General features: G+C 54.3%; 1 protein-coding gene across 1 annotated transcript; it reads right to left on the bottom strand.

Annotated features, from left to right (window-relative positions):
• Positions 1–3,613: 3,613 nt before the first annotated feature.
• Positions 3,614–6,069, bottom strand: PHLDA3 (pleckstrin homology like domain family A member 3). The gene is made up of 2 exons (XM_084245398.1): positions 5,561–6,069; positions 3,614–4,256 (listed from the first exon to the last, which is right to left on the bottom strand). Exon 1 carries the CDS (start codon positions 5,998–6,000, stop codon positions 5,623–5,625), a length of 378 nt encoding a protein of 125 aa, XP_084101524.1. The 5' UTR covers positions 6,001–6,069; the 3' UTR covers positions 3,614–4,256; positions 5,561–5,622.
• Positions 6,070–20,142: the final 14,073 nt, after the last annotated feature.

Raw genomic sequence — 20,142 nt, 5'->3', positions numbered from 1 at the left:
CCATACCCAGGTCATGAGATAAGCAGTATTTGGGGTCAACACAGGACCAGATTCTGAGCCTGGGATACCATGTCACCCAGAGTTCTCACTGCCTCTTCCCACTCTGGTATCCCTCCGTTCCTCCGGGCAGGTTCTGCCCCAGACCGTGTTCCTGCAAGCTGGCCAGATCCTCCCAGCCCACAGGACACCTCCCTGCATCCTTTCCTGAAGTTAGACTCACCTCGTTTTAAGGACTGGCTAGTCACTTCTCCGTGAAGCTTCCTCATTCCCTAGCTCTCAGAAAATTCTTTCATCTGGTCCCCACTCCTCAGTGTTTCATTCTCGCTGTCTTACGGCTAAACTTCTCCAAGCAAAATCATGGGTTCGTTCATTCATTCATTCATGCAGTGAGAATTGACCTGTTTGGTACTGGGCTAGGCTAGAGCCCCACTGATGGGGCTGAACCCTGGTTCCACTACTTTTTAGCTGCTGTGCAACTCCAAACAAGTCACCTAACCTCTCTGGGCCCCAGCTTCTTAAAGTAAAACATTTTAATGATGGCACCTACCTCCGGCACAGAATTGGAGCATCACATGATTCAATAATGGTACAGATCGCAGGTCAGAGCACTATAAGCAATTTGCTATTTTTTTTTTTAAAGATTTATTTATTTATTTATTTATTTATTTATACAAGCACTGGGTACAGTCAGAAGTGCGGGAGGGTGAGAGAATTCACCAGAGCCAGAGCTGGGAGCAGAGCAGGCAGAAGGACCGAGGCACACTGCTGAGGGGAGCAGCGGGCGGCAGGAGACGTCTGCGCGCCATGTGGGACCCTCCTCCGGTGGCCAGGGAGCAGCCGGGGATCGAACCAGCGCTGTAGAGGCTGTGGGCAGCTTCGCAACCCAGCGCTCAACCGCTGCGCCACCAGGGAGGCCCAGCAATTTGCTATTATTATTCGTAAGAATTTGCTGTGTGCCAGATACTTCAAAGTAATGGGAATACAAAAATGACAGGAGCTAACAATCTAGGGGGACAGCAGATCAGTAAGCCTGCGAGTGCAGCGCAGCGAGCAGCATGGAGAAGGGGTGGCCGTGCCGAGCAGCGGGCAGTTACTCAACCACACTGTGGAGCAGGGGAGGCTGGCAGGGTAGTGAGCCAAGGAGGCAAACACACAGTGTCAGAGTACAAAGGCCTGGAGGTAGGAGGCAGCCTTTGTCAGTTGCAGAAGGGGGTGGGTTTGCAATGCTGGAGCCCAGGGCTTAGGGGGGCCTAGGGCACAGGGAGCCCCAGGGCATGGGAGTGGTGGGGACAGACACTAGAAAGTGGCCCGATTGTAGAAAGTGGCACTTCCAAGGAGTTTGTCCTTCCTCCCACGTCGCAGGGAAACCTCTGGAGGTTCTGAGCAGAATGAATGGCATTCCAGACAGAGAAGCTGTTTGGAGTAGGCCAACGCAGAGCTCATAGCACAGCTTTGAGGTTGTCAGCAAGCTCAGCAAGTCTCGCCAGGGTCCTGGGCCTGCCCCGGTGAACAGCTGCCCACGACATCTATGTATCCTGCCTTCTGGGAAAGGCCAGATGTCAGGGGTACACACCATGACGCCCTGTGGATCTGCCAGCACTGCCCTGCCACCCCATCCCTCCCCCACACAAACCTTCCTAACCCCCCCAACACACCCCCCCCCTCTGCACTTCCAGCTCAGGGACTCTTAATTCTAGCTCCTTCTGCCCTGGCAACAGCCTCACTCTTGCCAAAACTTCAGCTCCCAGCCCCAGCTCACCCTGACCATGCGAGCCCATCCCTTTTGCTCTCAGCCTCCCCACCCCTCGCCTCATCGGACTCCCAGTTGCTCAGCTGGGACTTGCCCTGTCTCATTTTCCCATTGATGACTCATGCAGTGGGCGGGGTGGTGCCAGGGCTGCCAGGGCAGGGGGAGAGACGGTGGCAGCAGCCCCTCCCCACCTCCCTCACCCACAGGCCAACCGAGCACAGTTCTTCCATTCGTGCGCGTGTGTGCGTGTCTGCCGCCTGCTCGTGCCCCCAAGGAGGCCTTGACCCTACTTGTGGTCCAGCCAAGTGTTCCTAGGGTGAGGGCTTGTGCTCCTTCGGAATTCAGAATTGTCAGAACACTGGGGACACCCTTGGGCCCAGGATACTGGCTGCCCCTTGCCCGGCAAGGCAGACTCTGCAGACATCACAGATTCTTACAAATAAAAACAAGACTGGGTGTGTGAGCCCAGATCTCTGAGTTCCTGGTGTCTTCAAAAAGCTACAAATTCTAGCTCCCCTCCTCCCTATATCCCTCCACCCCTCTTGCCTTTGCTGTCAAGTTCCCAGAACCATCCCTCCCAGCCCTGCTCAGCCACAGTGCTGGGCGCAGGCAATCCAGCGCTCCCCTGGCTGCTCCCAGCCAGCTCTGCTGGCACAGGATGCCATTTGGTCCCCCCACTTTCCTCAGGGCTTCTAGGGCAGGACAGGTGGGGTCGTTTTTATCTCCCATCTCCAGTGCTGAGTGCAGGGCCTGGCCCAGTGGAGGCACTTAGCAGGTTGCCTGCATGAGAGTGCCGGATCCCGACTCCATCTGCTCCATCAGGCTCCCATATCTGACCGCCCGGAGACCTTTCTTTATGCTGGTGTTCCCATCATCACCTCTGGAAGAGCAAGGAGTCTGTTTTAGAGGCTGCTGTTTTACAGGCGGGAGATGTTCTCCCACAGGCAGAGCTTGAATCAAAGGAATGGCAAACACCATCACCCCTCCCCAACCTTCTCCCCAAACCCCACGACAGACAAATGGATCCCCCAGCTCTTTCTCAGCACTGTGGGGAGACGATGCTTGTCCTCCATGCTGGCACCAGGCTGCCCAGGGGGCAGGTGTACAACTTGATAACAGATATTTGGAAAGATTTCTAATCAGTAAATTCTTATCCGATTGTGAGATGTAGTTCATATATCAGATGAACAAGACGCTCCTGAGGTGGCTGAGGGAATGAGACGTGGGACAGAGAGGTTTTTAAGAGGATGGTATAAATCTGACAGGGAGCCCAACCGGTTGGAAGAACAAAGAGGCTAGTAAAATGCAACTAAAATTATGGGAGGCCATTCAGCCTCCTTGCTCTTTCCAGAGATTCCGAAGTAGGCCACTGGTTTGCAGCCAGGAAGGCCAGAAGTGGGTGGATGACACAGGAAAGCAGGTGGAATGAACTGACAACCTGGAAAGATCTCCTGGGTGACCAATTCATAGTTTTTGCAAAACTCAGGGCAGCTACTTCCCTGTACCTTGGTTTCCCCAGTGCTGAAATTGTTCCATTCAACCGTCCAGAGCAGAAGCCTTGCTCTGCACATGTATAAAGCCTGAGTGTGTAACTGACAGGGAGGGAGGCGCTGCCCAGAAAGCTGAGCCATTCCCAGGATGGCATCCTCCTGGAGAAGACACTCCCCACTCGCCCTGGGCCTAACATCCCTCCTTCCTGGGACCACTGAAGCCATGTCTCCCTGGTTGCTGTGTCCCCTCCCTCCCAACCCAGGCTAGAGATTTCAGAATGAGCTTTAGGTTGGGGAAGTAGAGGTGGGGAGAGATGTTCCAAGTACTGGGTGGCTGTGGGTAAAGAATTTCACTCAGCAAACAGTGTGGTCACTGCCCTTAGCAGGGCAACTTCATTTTGGGATAGGTATGAAATGGTAATGGCCAAACCCCCACCAGACCCCCACCACCTCCAGGCCTGGCACCGCAGAGGAGGGAAGATGGGCAAGAGGTGGAGGAAGAAGTGTGCAAAGAGAGGGCCTGGATGGATGGGGGTCCCAGAAGGACCTAAGCAGCAGAAGACCCCCAAGTGTGAGCATCAGGCCCATCAGCTCCCCCAGCCATGATGAGTCCAGGATGATTCCTCCTCTGGGTACCAGGTTGGCCCCCGAAGTCCTGAGGCTCTGGCTTAAACCCCATGGGGATGACGCTCCTCCAGGCAGGCACCACGCTGGGGCCCAACAGCAGTCTGCAGAACAGATGGCAGGGCCAGCACGGGGGAGGGGCTCTGATGCCAGCTCTCCATCACGATGCCAGAGGCCAGGCCAGGGGCTACGAGGCCCATAGCTGGCTATGTCCTGAGAATCTGAAAGTGTCCAGGGGCTGAATCTTCATCCTCAGCCCCTCGCGGCCTTCTGCCTTCCTCCCCGGGCCCTGTCCACTCCTTCAGCTCCAGTGTCTCCTCCACATGTCCACTGCTTCTGCCTCGCCATTTCGGGCACAGTCATGCCCCCATAAGCCAAAAGGGGCAGGGAAGCTGGTAAGAAAGAACAGCAGTCAGGACGGGGCAGACACCTGGGTAACGAGCATCTATTGGAAGCTGTTGTACCCCAGGGGCCCCCAACGTGTTCCACATCGGGACACAGAAACAGCAGCATGTGTGCAACAAACAAGTGAATTCGGGGACCTGTGTCCTCACAGCCTCCCTGAGGCCTGAGGATCAGTGTGGGTCAGTTCTCAGCACCCCTCGGAGCCTCAATACAACCTGAGGTGTCAGCTAACAGGAGGGCCAGGGCTCTAGAACCCCACGTGGGGCCCTCAGGCTCACTGGCCTCATGTTTTCAGGTGGAGAAGCTGCAGGGCAGGGAGGGTGAAGGTGTGTAGGAGGTGGTAGTGGGGTGACTGGGTATAGGTTTCCACCAGAGAAATTTCAACTAGAAGGTTGTAACCTCTTCCTCCAACCTGCTGCTAGTTCCCATGGGGAGGGAGTGGCATCTGGGGAAGAGGGCATGGGGCACAGGGCTGGAGCCAGGGCTTCTAGGTTCTATTCCTGGTCCCTCCCCTGGGTCTTTCTGACCACAAATCACCCCCCACCCCCGACTCTACACGACTCTGCGGCTCAAGGAGGATTAAGACATCACCAATCATGACCCTATCCTGCACCCCACCCGCCTACCATGCTCCAGTGCCCCAGCCCCTCCCACAGCGTCTCCTCTGGCACAGTGGGCACAGGTTGGTACTCAGGGGAAGGCAGACAGGCCCACTCCCTTTGGCTTCCTTGGCTTGGCCTCTGGCCTGGTTTGCCCACCCTCTGACTCCCCTGGCCTCCCACCAGCTCAGGACTCAAGTGGACACTGGCACCCAGGGGCCCAGCCAAGCTCCTGCTGAGGCCCCACTGTGGGTGCTGCAACTCCTGGTTCTCTTCCCAACCCCTGATGACTCTGCCGAGGGTCACTGTCTTTCTTAATTCCGTTCTTGACAAATGCTCGTCCTCAAAGGAGGGTCAAGCTTTGGTTCATCCCACCTTCCCGGCTCACCGTCTCAGCTCCCAGAAGCCACAGCCCGGGCAGAGGCCCAGCAGCCTGGGGGACAGTACCCAGCAGCCTGGGAGAAGGCCGGTCCATTCATCCTTCACAGGCCCTGGTCACTTGAGAACCCTCGTGCCTGACAGCCAGAGACACCAGAGACAGTCCAACTCTGGGGCCCCGGAGCTCACCCCCGGGAGCTCCTACTCTGTCGGCCCTGGGATGGTCCAGCTTTGAAGTGGGAGCCCCGATCCCTCTAGGAGCAAGAGAAGGGGGGGGGGGGCGAGAAAGCGGGCTCAGCCCCCAGGACGCTTACCTGGAGGGATCTCCGCACCTCGTGGGTGGGGAGCGTGAAGGTAAGATGGGGCGCGGGGCGGTTTAGGACACGAGGGTCCCGGCCCCGAGGCTCTGCCGGGCGCGCACGGTCTGGATGGCCTGCTGGTTCTTGAACTTGACCAGGCCCAGCGTGATCTGGGCGTTCCAGCCGGGGTCCTCGAGCGGGCAGCGGAAGTCGATCTCGCCACCGCCCTCAGTCACCAGCGTGAAGTAGATGTGGCGCCCGGTGCTCTCCACGCATTCCACGGCCTTGATGCGCGCGAAGCTGAGCTCCTTGGGCCGGCCGCCCGTGCCCTTGGCCTCGAAGAGCTGCAGCCCGCGCTCGGTGAGCACACAGCGCTTGCGCTTCCACAGCTGCAGCAGCCCGCCGCTGCGCTTCTCCAGCACGCCCTCCTTGAGCACCGCGGCGGCCGCCGTCATGGGCGCCCCGGTCCCGGGAAAGCCGGCGGCTGCGGCGGGCGCGGCGCCCCTCCCGGCGGTGCCGGCGGATTCAGGCGCCCCGGGCGGGCTGGCCGCGCGCCCGGCCACCTGCGCCCCGACTGCCCCGCGCGCCCGCCCCGCGCTCGTCCGGACGCGGCAGTCCCGGCGGCGCGCGAGCGTCCCCCGGCCCGCTGGGCGCCCGCTGCCCCGCCTCGGCCCCGCGCCGCTCCCCGCGCGGCTCCCGCTGCCCGGCCGCGCCGCTGCCCGCTGCCCCCGCGGCTTCCCGGCCGAGAGCCCGCGGTCCGCTCGCGCGCTCCCCAGGGCTCCGTCTGCGCGCAGGGCGGCAGCTCGCGGGATGTGCCCTTACATGTTCCGCCGCTCGCCTCCTGCGCCGCCCGCCCCGCATTCCTGCCCCGGCCGGCCCTCCCCTCCGCCGCGCACCCGCCCGGGCAGGGCCGCGGGGGGCGGGGCCGCGGCGGGGGCGCCGTCCCTCTCCCCGGGCGCCGGGCGCCGGGCGCCGGGCGGGGAGGGCTGGGCCGGGAGGGGGCCGCCTGGCCGGGAGGCCGCCGCCTCCGGGAACCACGGCTCCCCGGCCTGGGACCCCGGGGGAAGGTGGAGGCGGGGAGGCGGGGAGCGGGTCCTCGCTGGGAGGGTCGCGGCTGGCGCGAGGGGTGAAGGGCTCCGCAGAAGCAGCGGTGAGGCCTGGCAAGGTGGGCATCAGACAACCTCTGGACGCTTCCCAGGCCGCGGAGTCCCGGCCCCCGGCCCCCAGCCCCTAACTTGGCCAGCTCCCCAACGGCGGTGTGCAATCTGAAAAATGAGGAAGAACCTGGGGGCGGGGCTGGGGGGCTAGAGCCTGTGTTGAATTCCTCCCCCTTGGGCAGATTTCTCTATGCCGGGCACAAAAGAAGCTACTCACAGCTGTCTCTGCTCGAACCCACTACCCCCTCCTCCCCTACCCGCATTCCCGAGCTGGAGGCCAGAAGAGAGGAGTTAAGGCAACTGAGTGGAGCCTTGAGGGTGTCCCTGCACACACTTGGAGGGACCAGGGCACACCCCACGTGCTGGCCATGCCTGACAGAGTCTCCCCAGGCCTGAGCATGGGCCCTGCTTCTCCTCCCCCTCCTAAGAGTGGCCTTCTCCCTGGATTCTGAGCTGCAGCAGGGTGAGGAGAGAGAAGGCTCCCCTCCCTTTTCCGCCTGAAGAATACGTGAAAAGACACTGTAAAGCTTAGCAGAGTTGGGCTAAACCTCCTCTCTCTCCCCTTGATTACTGTGTCCTGTCCCCGTGGGGCAATTTCATGATCCCCTTTGACTTACTCCTCTTTCCAGTGGGTCATTGATTTATTCTTATTCATGGAGCTGTTGTGATGAATAAGATTACATGCATAAGACCTGCCCAGGACAGGGCCTGGCAACTCTCAGTCTCAATAAATATTATTCCTCCCCTTCCCCCACGTTTGTTGCCTTAGGGAAGAATAGGGGCCCGAAGATGAGGCTGGGCACTGGAAGGTGGCACCCCTAGATCGTTATTCTGGCCCTTCTCAGCTTCTCCAGGCCTGCAGTTTCTTAAGGGCCTATTCATTGACATGTTAATAACAGATTATTATGGGAATAATGGTATGTAACAATACCAGTAATAAGACCTCTTTGTTCCCACACCCTGTGTTTCCAGACTCAGGCCCAAAGATGCAGAGCCTAACGGACACAGGGGCGGGGACAGGGTGGAGGAAAGGGTGCCCTTTCCCAGTACACCCCAATCAGGAGGTAGGGAAAAGAAGCTGTCAGTTTCCCCTCCACAGCTTTTTAGCCCATGTCCTGCCTTAGTAACCCCATGCCTGGGACAGCTAATTCCCTAATTCTCAACTGTCCTGGGTGGGAGTAGGGAGTGGACAGCACCATGAGGGAAGAGAGGCATCCACTAAGGTAACTCTGGAAGCCCAGAGGGCAGCAGTAGAGGGAACTGGATGTTCCCACACCCCTGCCTTAGGGACCCCAAAGGACTAAGCCTGTGAGCCAGTCATGCCTTCCCCTAGCCTCTCCCTCCAGCCCTCCTACCCACAGCAGCTCCTGCGTTAGTGTCAGTTTGGATCCTGACACATCCAAATGTCTAACATTGAGGAAACAAGACTCCAGACCTAAGTCTGCTTTCCTGCTAGCACCTCCTCCTCTGCCCTTACTGAGCCCCAGGCTCAGTAAGCCTGGGTCCAGTTTAGTTCACAATCATATGTGCTTTTAAAGTTTGCAGAATCCTCTCATTTGTTTTTGATTATCATGCTAGGTATTTCTTTTTTATGGTACTTATTTTACTGATGAAAATAGTGGACCAGAGAGGTCAAGCAACCTAGATGAGGTCACACAGCTTTGTAAATGGCAAAGCGGGGATAAAAATGTGGACTTGCTAAGAGGACCCAGCATCTTTTGATGATGCTGTACCAACTCTCCATAGGCATCTGAGCACCGATGGCTCCTACTAAACATGACCCGGCCACCCACACGTCTTTCTTCAGCTGACTGGCTAGAAGGGTGCCAGGCTTTTAGATGTAGGAGAAACAGCAAGAGACAGAAAATTTGGATAGCAAGATGAGTGGGTAAAGAAAAGCCCGTAGGAGGAAATTCATCATCACATACCCTATTGAGAAAGGTCTTTATCAACTAAACATCCAGTTCCCAAACTACACCTCCCCAGTGGCCTGTGTAGGTCCTTGAAAACTGGGAGTCCTGTCCTCTGGTCTCTTGACCTGGGACAAGGGGAGATGACTCATTCTAAACCTTTCCCCAGAATTGGCATCTTCCTTGGGAGCCCCGTCCAGGAGAGGCTCTGGCCCAGCTTGGATTACTTGGGCTATCAGAAGGATGAAGAAGCATTTGAGAGGCAGGGGGACTGGTGTTGATGTTTCCTCTTTGCCAGAGAAACCTTATACTGCCCCTGGGATGCAAGCTCTAACTTACCCTTCTTGGGGCACTCCGCTGGGACAGTGCTGGGTTCCAGAATTACTCACTCAATTCTTATTGACTTGTTGACTCTTCATGCAACTGCTGGACAGAATGTCCCCTGGTCATAGCCCAGTGCAGGCTCCTCCCTCTGACCACCCCAGGGAAGCTGATCTGCCCTGTCAGCCAAGCTGAGTCCAGCTGGAACAGGCTAGACTACAAAATGGCGCCAGGGACTGAAGTGCAGGAAAAGCTCCAGTTGGGTGTCTCTTGTGGAGCCCTGAATCCATCCTGGGTAGCCACCCAGGACAGGGTGGAAAGAAAGACTAAGGAGGGTTGAGGCAAGAATGGGACCCAGAGAGACACAAAAAGTAATATGGCTTCTGTTTACTATGATATTTGTTTACCCTTATTAGAAATACTGTTTTGTGATCATTAATTGTTATACCAATCTATAGAAAAAGCATGGAAGATCATTATATTTACAAAATGGGCTGTATATTAACAACCATAAAAAATTTAAAACTGAAGTATGGGGGTGTCACTCCTTTGCTTATAATCCACCAGAGCCTTCTCTTTCTCTGAATAAAGCTCAGGTCAGCTTTACAAGACCTGCAGTTCCTCTCTGACCCTCATGTACCCCCTCCACCTGTCCCCCGCTCCACCTGTCACCTCTCCACCTGTCCCTCGATCATGAAACTCCTCACCATCCATCCCTCCAGCAAGACAAGCTCTCCTGCCTCAGGGCCTTTGCACTTGCTACTCTCTCCCACAGATCATGACCCAATTCATTTCAATACTTCACTCAGATATCACCTTCTCATTGAGGCCTTCCCCTCCTACTGAAAACCTCTCTCTCTCTCTCTCCCCCTCTCTCTCACTTATGTTCACTATATCACCTTTCTTTCTATATTTTTCTAATGTTTGTCAAAAATTCCTTGTTTTTCTTATTTATTACCTCCTCTACTAGGCTGTGGGCTCCATACTGGCAGAGAGTCTTACCTGCTTTCTTCCTTCTGGCCCCAGCGTGTAGCATGCTGGCTAGTGCACAACAAGCCCTTGGTAAATAGATGTTTGAATGAGTGACTGAAATGGTAATGTAACTGACAAAAACAGGGAGATGGAAAAAGGATCAAGCAGTAGCTCCCCTGTCTTTACGACAAGTCAGTAATGCTACTTAGTGTTAATGAACTAATAAATGGTGAACTAATAAAAAGAAGTCTAGGTGTATTATTTAAAATAATAATAACCACAGGCAATTTTTTAGGAGGAGGAGGCTATTCTGCACGACACTGTAAGGATGGATGACACTTGGCATTTGTCAAAGACCACAGAGCTAAATAAAATGACCTTACTGTAAACCATGGGCACTTGCTAATAATAAATCTATCAGTACTGGTTCCTTATTTGTAATAAATGCCCCACACCAATACAAGATGTTAATAATAGGAGAAACTTAGTGTGGGTGGCAGTGGGAACTCTGTTCTATTGGCTCAGTTTTTCTGTAAATGTAAAGCTTTTCTGAAAATCAAGCCTCTTGCTTATAAAACAGCTAATGGTTAGTAGTAGTTCCTCTGGGGGAGGAGAAGACAGGAGACAGGGACTTGGGCTTTTTCATGGCTCCCTATCCTGTCCTACTGACCTTTGTTTTTTCTTACCATGTGCATGCATTCCTTCCCTTGGAAATCTGTTCAAATGCACAATACACAAATGTTCTACAGTGGAAGTGTTACAAATAATGAACAGATGTACAGGTCTTTCTTTTTAAGGTGAGTTAGAAATGAAGTTTTATTACAGGTGACAGCACACCCTTAAGGCAGAGTCAGAGGAGAATGGCCAGATTTATAGGTCTTCACAGGGACAGGTGTCTAAGATACCCTGTTTCATGGGGAAACATTTCAACATAGTAAGGGTGATTTGGTATATCATGTGATCCCAAAAAGTCCATCTCTCTCTTCTGCACAAGTGTACCTGGAAGGATTCATATCAGTGTCACCTCTGTAACCTTCAGGTTGAGAATGTTGTCCTGGGAATAAGCATCCTCTAAAGAGTATGAATGTCAGGTGCATGCATCACATATATTTTATGTGTGTGTTTATTTTAGAAATAAACACATGTGTGTTGTATATACTTGGAAACACAAGAGCTGCCTTGGAAGCAAGGGTTGATTAGAGACTTGGAGGGCAGTTGCTGGCCATGCAGTTCCCCAGAGCGGGCTCATAGAGCTTCCTGGAGTGGGGTGCAGGCACCACAGAACGACCACCCCCACCCCCAGTTCTGCAGTTCCCTGCCCATTCCTCATCCTGAGAAGGACCAGGTTCCCCTAAGCCCCTGGCACTTGTCCCATTGTTCCCTGGCAACTGGGATGGGAAGGCCACCTAGGCTGCCTGGATTTGACGCCCAGCACAGGAAGAGGCTGTGTGATTTGACCAGTGTGTCTCAGACTATAAAGTGCACCTGGTGCTCTTGTAAATACAGGCTTTGATTCAGTAAGTCTGGGTGGGACCTGAGGTTCTGCTTTTCTAGAAACGTCCATGTAACCCCGGTGCTGCTAGTCCATGGAACATGCTTGAGATGATAAGGGCCTGGAACAGTGGTTCTGGAAAAATGGTAGCAGCCTTGGCATTGCCTGGGCACTCATTAGAAGTGTAGAGTCAGAAAGTCCAGGTTTGGGTCCCAGTGGTCTGAGTCTTCATAAGCCCTCCTGGTGATTCGATGCCCATGAAAGTATGAGAGACAACGCTGCAGAGGAAGGGACACTCAGCCAGGGGACAGGGTACCCAGTGATAGCACCAGCTCGGTGACACCTGGGACAAGTCACTTCCCCTCTAGGACCTCAGTTTCCTTGTTCATAACACTAAGCCTGGGTTAGATTTGCAAGAAATCCTGGTTAGTTTAGGGGGGCTAGAGAAGGTCTATATAGGCTGTCACCCCTGAGTTGCTATTTCCACCACCACCTGCTCTACCTTTCCAGTCATCAGGTCACCTAGGTGGGAAAGGAAAATGGGACTCCCCCAGCTCTGCTGCCCCCCTTCCTCCCTTCTGCACCCACCTTCCAGCCCAGAGATCCCTCCCTACCCTCCTCTCCTGGGGAGGGAGACTGGCCCCCTCAGCAGACTCTCCCTCAGGCTTCTCCTGACATGCCCCCTCCTCTTTGATGCAGAGTCCTTTGTTCTAGGACTTTGGGGTTTCCTGGGATCTTTTTCTAAAGGGAAACAGAAGAAAAAGCTGTGGAAGGTTTCAAGTCTCTAATGATTTGGGTTTTATGGCACCATTGCGACAGACCTCAAGTGGGCAGCAACCGTGCAGCAGGCCCGCCCAGGCTTGCTCCTGGGCCTGGCTCTCTCAGTGGAAATCCCCTCCCACGCTCAGCCCTTTAATCACTTTCCAGCCCAATAACTTTCCTGATTCACCAGAGAGCCCTTTCGTCTTGTGAGCGCCCACTGCCCCCTCTGATGGGCTGAGTCTGGGCTTGAAGGTATTTGATCCCAGCTTGGTCTGGCACAGATCGGACTTGTGGGCCCAGGGTTCAGGTCGGGGCCTGCACAACCTCCCTTTTCCCATGTCGTCTGGCATCTGGGTGTCCATGTTACAGGCCCAAAGGGGCTGCCCTGCCGCGACTGTGTCACCATCGCCGTCACCAGGTGGAGAGGCAAGGACATCAGGAGACTGGCTGGTGACCAGGGTACCCTGGTTTTCACCAACCTGCCACAGCAGCAGGGTGAACCTGCACACCTGCACTGCTCTCCGGTCCACTGCTTGCTTTTTCTTTTCCTTTGACCATAAAGACGGCTTTAAGTGCAGCAAATACGTGATTGCATTTATGTTGTAAAAAAAAATGTAAAACACAAAAGTGTCTTTTTACCACCCAACCCCGGAGACCACCACAACACCAGGTCTTCATTTTGCATGTGTTTGCCCCCAGGAGAGTATAAAGCAGCCCTCTCCTAGGTACTATGGGGGGCTAGTCGGGCCCATTCAGAAGTCCCCTTTCAGGGCTGACATTTCCCGAATTCCTGAGTGACTCTGCCCTCTCCTCCTCAACAGCAACCACTTCAAGGATCTCCGGAATGGTGCTGGTTGCAGGGAGTGCAGGGACTGCATAGAGGAAAAGGAAAAGGGAAAGGTGACAGTCAAAAGTATTTCCTTCTTGGGCCTCCAAGAAGGCCTCCTTGGCACAGCGGTTGAGCGCTGGGTTGCGAAGCTGCCCGTGGCCTCTGCGGCGCTGGTTCAATCCCCGGCTGCTCCCCGGCCACGGAGGAAGGTCCCACATGGCGCGCAGACCTCTCCTGCCGCCCGCTGCTCCCCTCAGCAGTGTGTTTCAGTAGCTCTGCCTGTTCTGCTCCCCACTCTGTCTCTGGTGATCCTCTCACCCCCAATTATTGTACACCCTCTCACCTCTGGCCCAGTTATTGTACACAAAAATAAATAAATCTTTAAAAAATAAAAGAAGAAATGAACCGGTGGTTCTAGGCACAGGGACATGGGGGCCGGGGAGGGGGAAGCTCCAGGCAGTCTCAGATTGACCTACAGGGAGCTTCATGGAAAGGGACATCAGAATAAGTTCTATGGCCTGTGTGAATTCAGTGTTCAGAAGCCAGACACCAGGTGAGACACAGGGGATACTATGATGAATGGGTGGGTCCTAATTCTCTTTTTACAGGGAACTGGCAAAACAGAGGAGGTAGAGTTTGCATCGGGGGCGGGGGGGCCTCCCTCCTATGGTCAGCAAGGAGATGTTCTCCCTCCTGAAGAGATGGGGAGGTGGAGAAACACGGCCCCAGTACTGGCCTCAGCCTACCCAGGGCATACACACCACCACGCTGCCTCTGGCATGCACATTAGTCAGGGTAAGCTAGGCTCTGCTGCACTAACAAACTCCCATCAAGCCCCAAAGGCCAATACAGCAAAGGTCACATCTCACATACTCAGATTGTGCACTGTGGGCTTGTGAGTCCAGGTTGACAGAGGCTCATCTTTTTTTTTTTTTTTTTTAAAGATTATTTATTTATTTTTGCATGGAAGAACTGGGGTGCAGGCCAGAGGTGTGGGGGTGAGAAGATGCGCCAGAGACAGAGTGGGGAACAGAACAGGCAGAGATCTACTGAAATACACTGCTAAGGGGAGCAGTAGGTGAGACAGGAGAGGTCTGCAGCGCCATGTGGGTTAGCTCCCTGGGTGGGAATTGAACTCAGGCCGTAGAGGTAATAGCACTGAGACTAACCCCTAGGCTACCCGGGAGGTCCCACAGAGGTTCATCTTGATGCATTTGATCTTCTGTAAATGAGATTATGACAGCACCCCCCTCCCCACCCCTAGGCTTCTGTGGGCAGTGGGCAAACTCACACATTCAGGTCTTCAAACAAGCCACCGCATGTGAAATGCAGGAGAGGGGTGACAGCTGCCCTCTGTAGCCGGGAAAGGGACATGGTGACTTTCACAGGCACTCCTCAAGCACTTTGCCCACGAGTGACAAGTCACTTCTCTCAATTTAGAGGCCTGAGCAAGCCACATGGCCCATTCTAACTCCGGGGTGAGGGGGGTTGTAATATAACCCTACCACATGCCCAGGAGAGGGGGAGCATCTGTGAGGAGCCCTAAAGGTGCTTCTGTGTGGCTGCCTTGGGCCCAGGAGGCAGGGACTTCCATTCACTCCTTCAAGACGACAGCCCCACCTTGGCCTAGATTCAATCCCTTGAACTCTGGGGGAGCTGGGCTGAGGTCAACAGCATGGCAGTGTTGAAGGGTCAGGGGCAGGTACTTCAGAAAAGGCACCAAGGGCTTGGGAGGCAGAGCAAGAGTCCATGAAGGGCTTTGCCCACACAGACTGCCACCTCGATTTTCATGGCCTTCGGGGTGAGTCTTCCAAGGCCCATAAACTCCCAACATCAGAGTGGGGCAGGTCCCCTAGAGCCCAGCTGCTTGAGTGTGGTCCCAGGATGGGCAGCATCAGCACCACATTCCCCTGGGAGCTTGTGAGCAATGCCAGATCCCAGGCCCCACCCAAAACTACTGAATTAGAATCTGCTTTTTAACAAGATCTGAAAGAGATTTGTGTGCACATTAAAGCCTGAGAAGCACTTCTCTAGAATTAATTTAGGCCAACATCTTCATTTCACAAATGAGAGGTTGACACCCAGAGGGGAGGAGGCTGGCCCAAAGTCACACAGCTGGTTCCAATCTTGCTTGGCTCCACCACTTGGCCAATGACTGAATAAGTCACTCAAAATTCACTGGATTTCAGTTTCCTCTTCTATAATAAAGGGCTAATACAACCACTTCATAGTGCTGACGCAGAGACCCAGACAGTGCCAGGTATACAGACGCACAGTAGATGTTAGCTATTGCTATGGCTCTAGCACCTCTCCTTGCATCTCCTGGCACAGGGAAGTTTCTTTTAAAGAATAGTGTTGGGGGCCTCCCTGGTGGCACAAGGGGTTAAGACACAACCTGTGGGGCCTCCCCTGGTGGCGCAGCTGTTGAGCGCTGGGCTGCAAAGCTGCCTGCAGCCTCTGCAGCACCGGTTCGATCCCTGGCAGCCGGGCGAGGGTCCCACATGGCGTGCAGACCTCTCCTGCCGCCCACTGCTCCCCTCAGCAGTGTGCTTTGTCAGTCTGCCTGTTCTGTTCCCTGCTCTGGCTCTGGTGAATTCTCTCACCCTCCTGCACTTCTGACTGTACCCAGTGCTTGTATAAATAAATAAATAAATCAAAAAAAAAAAAAAAAAAAGACACAACCTGTGAAGCTGTCCACAGCCACTGAAGCACGAGTCCCACCCCCAGTCAGGGAGCAACCCACATGGCACAGCAGATCTCTCCTGGCTCGCCCGCTGCTCCCCTCAGCAGTATATTTCAGTCAATCTGCCTGTTCTGTTCCCTACTCTGTCCCTGGTGAATCCTCTCACCCTCACGCCTCTGGCCTGTACCCCAGTTCTTGTATGCATAAATAAATAAATCTTTAAAAAAAGAAGAAAGAAGAGTGTTGGGAACAGTGATGCAAGGAGCAGAACCTGGACCAGCTGCCTGGATCTCTAGCCTGCTCCACCATTTGACCTTGATCTAAGGTCTTTGGTTCTTGGCTTCAGTTTGATCGTTTGTAAATGGATATAACAATAGCATTTAGCTCACAGGGTTATTTGTGAGGATTAAATCAGTTAATTGAGTTAAGGTCTTCAAACAGGCTATGTCACAAAGAAGCTCCAGAGATGGATGAATGTTATTTCCAAAATGTCCAAGAGGAAAGGAGGTGGAAGAGGTCAGGTCCTGATAGGCTCAGGGTCTTTCTCAGGAAGAGCAGCTCTGCTTTGCCCTCTTGACCTATTGCAAGGCCCCCAATCTGCAGCTCTGGCCCCTGGACAGCCCACAAGCCCTGGCTGTGTTTTTCTTTTTCAGCACATGAAATGGCCTCACCGGACTCCCCTGAGCCTCAATCAGGACCCGCTGAAAGGCAGAGGGGGGTTGGGGGTGGGGGAGTTTGGTCTGGAGAGGCGCAGACTCAGGCCAGCCAGGCAGCTGTCTTCAAATTTCTGAAGGCCTGTCACGCAAGAGAGGGATTAGACCTGTTCTGGATGACTCTAGGGGACAGAAATAGGAAGTTCCAGGAAGTCCTGCTAATCTTTAGAACCGAGCGCCAGTTGCCAGGCGGGGCGCTGAGCTCATAGCACCAGGGCAACTCTACCACAGAGGGCAGACTGTGGAGTGCAGGTGGGCACCAGCAGGAGGAGGGACCAATAGGCAGGTCCTCAAGCCTGCCGAACCTGCGCATCAGAATGGCTGAGGCCCCAACCAGGCCCACTGAATCATAATCTCTAGGGTGGGTAGGGGAGGAGTCCATTTTAAAAGGTTTCCCCAGTGGTTATCTTTGGGGGTGGGGGAGGACTCATTCAGTAGTTGATCTCTGTGGGTTCTTCATCCTGTTCCAATCACTAGCACCCTCACCTGATTCAGGTCTGGGAAAGGTGGACTTGCTGGGTTTCTGCCCCCTCCAAAAGGGGGATCAGGATGGATGGACAGACGGACACCCCACTCTCCCTCACCCCTGACCTCATCCCTCCATCTGGTTCCTTCTGCTCTCTCTATCCTCACGTCACCCAAATAGATGGCAAGGCCCTTGGAGGAGGAAGGGGCAGCTCTTTCCTTCCACTGCATCGGAAGGGGCAGCTCTTTCCCACCGCACCCTAACTACCCAGAGTCTGGGACCAAGCTGGGCACTGCTCCAGCCCCTGCCGCTCCTGGACACGAGTCAGACACCACAGAAAACAGAAAAGAAATACCTGGATGGACACAAAGATCCTTGCTCCAGTCTTCCTGTGGGTCAGTTTGTTATACTGTTTGTTCCACAGTTTGTTTCACTGCAAGCCCCTATTAGCGTGCACACCCTGCAAGGGAAGACTGTTATCTAGGGACTGGAGAAGAGCACCCCGCCTGCAAGAAACTTGGGCCCAAAGCCCAGCTTCCGCAGAGGAAGCCTTCTGGCGTCTCCACAGCGCCACCTGGTGGCTCCTGGCTCTGAGCAAGCGTCGCGCCGGCGGCTAGGGGCCCCTCCCCAGACGGCTCCACCTCTGGGTGCCCCCCCCTCCTCTCTGAGCCCTGCCGCCCCGCCCTTCGCCACCGAGACAGTGTTTGCCGGCCTGGGGCCTCCGCCTTACTCTCCTCTCTGCCTTGACTCCGGTTTCACCCCCAGGAGCTTCTTCGGTTTTCTCCCCGGCACACAGCTGGTCTGGAAGACTGGTGCTCCCCGAACTGGACAGCTCGTGGAGGAGCGGCTGGACGGGTGGCGCTGTGAGGGGGTGCCAGAGGCCCGCCCCGCAGTCAGCAGAGGGCAGTCTGTCCCCAATTTGGAGCCCCAAAGGCGCCCATCAGCAGAGTGATCCTCAGTCAGACCGTCCATCCATCCATCCATCCATCTATCCATCTATCCATCCTCCCTATGTGCAGACCCGCCCCGGAGACCTGGATGGCCACATCCCTGGCTGACCTAGAGGCCGTTATCAGGATGGGAGCTCCGTCCCCCTCCCGGGGAACTCACAGGCAGTGCGGGTGTTTCCTCTCAGCTCCTCCCCTCTCACCCTGCGCTTCCCTCCTGTTCTGCACTGTTGATGATCATGGACATGTTTCCGCTCCACAACCAGAGTCAAGGACAGGGCACCTTTCAAGCTGAATCTGGTGACCTGGACATTGCACACATGGCTGTTGTTAAAGCATCTGCGTATTGTTTTGTAAATTCACTGTGTGGGCGGAGAAACCCAGCCCTAAAACATCAGACAGACACCCCCCCATCCCCCCCTCCGAGGTGAAGGTCACTGCAATCCCTCAGATGAGCTCATTAACAAAATGTTCGGGCTTGACTGTGAGGCCTGCCAGAGATTAAAATGTTGGTGTCCTCCCCAAAATTCATGGTGAGATCCTAACCTCTGCAGTGATGGTGTTAGGGGGTGGGGCCTTTCTGGGCTCCTCAGGTCACAAGGGTAGGGCCCTCCTGCCATCCGTGCCCTGTGTAAGAACCTGCCCCTTCTGCCCTGTGAGGCAAGCTGACCCTCACTGGCTGCTCAATGGGCCAGCACTTGGTCATGAACTTCTCAGCTCCAGAGCTGTGAGAAATAAATTGTTTATAAGCTGCCCTATTTATAGTAGTTGCTTATAACAACGAGAACTAAGATAAAAATTGGTTCCAAGATGTGGGGCGCTGCTGTCACAAATACCTGGAAGTGTAGCAGTGGTTTTGGAGCCCAGTGGTGAGCAGACGGGCTGGCAGTTTTGAAATGTCTGCTAGAATAAACCCATCTTGCTGTGAACAGAGCTTTAAAGGAGATTCTGGTGAGAGCTCAGAAGGAACAGAGGAGACCTGAGAGAAAGCCTCCTGGTCTCAGAGAAGGCCTAAGGAATTCTGAGCAGAATGTGGGTAGAAATATGGTGGCTAAAGGCCTTGCTGGTTGAAGAAATGGAGACTGTCTATTGCAAACTGGAGACAAGGTGATCCTTGCAATAAAGTCACATGGGACTTGGCTCTGAGTGTTGTGGTGCATTGTGGAAGGCAGAACTCGGGGGCAGTGAAGTTGGGTGTTTGGCTGAGCAACCTCTGGCACTGCAGACTACTACTGGTTTAGCACTTCTCCAGTGCTTATGGCAAAATGCAAGTGGGAGACAACTTATAGATGGAATTGTGTAAGCAAACAAGAAAGCATTAACTTAAAGATTTGGGGAAATCGTAGCCTATCTATAGTTCAAGAAATGGGAACCCTAAGGGTGGCAAATGACCGTATGGTAAGGCTCATTAGGAGTCGGCCATCTCATCAGAAGTCCTGTTCAAGACAATGGAAGAATGACTTGGAAGGTGACTCGGGGCCTCAGCCTACCACGGCTGTCGTAGGCCCAGAGAGTAGACTCAAGGGTCACGGCTATCTCCACCTAAGTCAAAAAACAGGGTCTGCAGGGGCCACCACAGAGGTGGGACCCTGCAGAAATCCTAGGCCTGGGCAGCACTCTCTGGTCTGTGGGGTGACATTGCCACCCCAATGGGGTCAGAGGACAGATTATTCTCAAGCTGCCAGGTCCAGTGGAGTTCTCCCCGTTGAGGTTTGGGCTTACTTGGGCTGTCGCTCCTCTCCTCTTTCCTATTTCTCCCTTTCTGTCCATGAAAATCTATCCTACATTTTTCCCACCTTGAACTTGGGAAGCACATGACAGTTTCAGAGCCGGAGGAGCCGTGCCTGAGTCTCACCCAGATCTGACGTAAAGGACATTTCAGGGAACTTGGACTTAAACTTTAAAGTTAATGTGGAAACATGTCAAGATTCTGGGGCTATTTGGATCAAATAAATGCATTTGGCATGTAAGACGGATACAAATTTGGGGAGCTGGGAATGGTATAGATTGAATGTTTGTGTCCTCCCAAAATGTCTAAGTTGAAATCCTAACTTGTGTGGCTGCAGAAACGAACACATTCCCCCAAACTCAGAAGGTAACTTGAGTCAGAAGAACGAAGCATCAATCACACTTGGTTTATTTAGGGCAACTGACAGACACACAGGCCCTCGGTGCCGAGGCTGTGGGATAGGGATCTGGTTGGGCAGCATCCATGCCCTCACCCTGGCTGGGCCTCTCCTCTGCCCTGCTTAGCACCTGTGATCCTTCTTGTGTAGTTGCTGATGCCAGATGGCAGTAGGGGCATCACACATGTCTTTATTCTAAGGTGAATAGATTTGTGTGGC

This window comes from Talpa europaea (assembly GCF_964194135.1).
Source record: "Talpa europaea genome assembly, chromosome: 10".
NCBI classification, from domain to species: Eukaryota; Metazoa; Chordata; class Mammalia; order Eulipotyphla; family Talpidae; genus Talpa; species Talpa europaea.
Note: the sequence above shows the minus strand (reverse complement) of the source record. Positions and strands in the feature narration are given on the sequence as shown.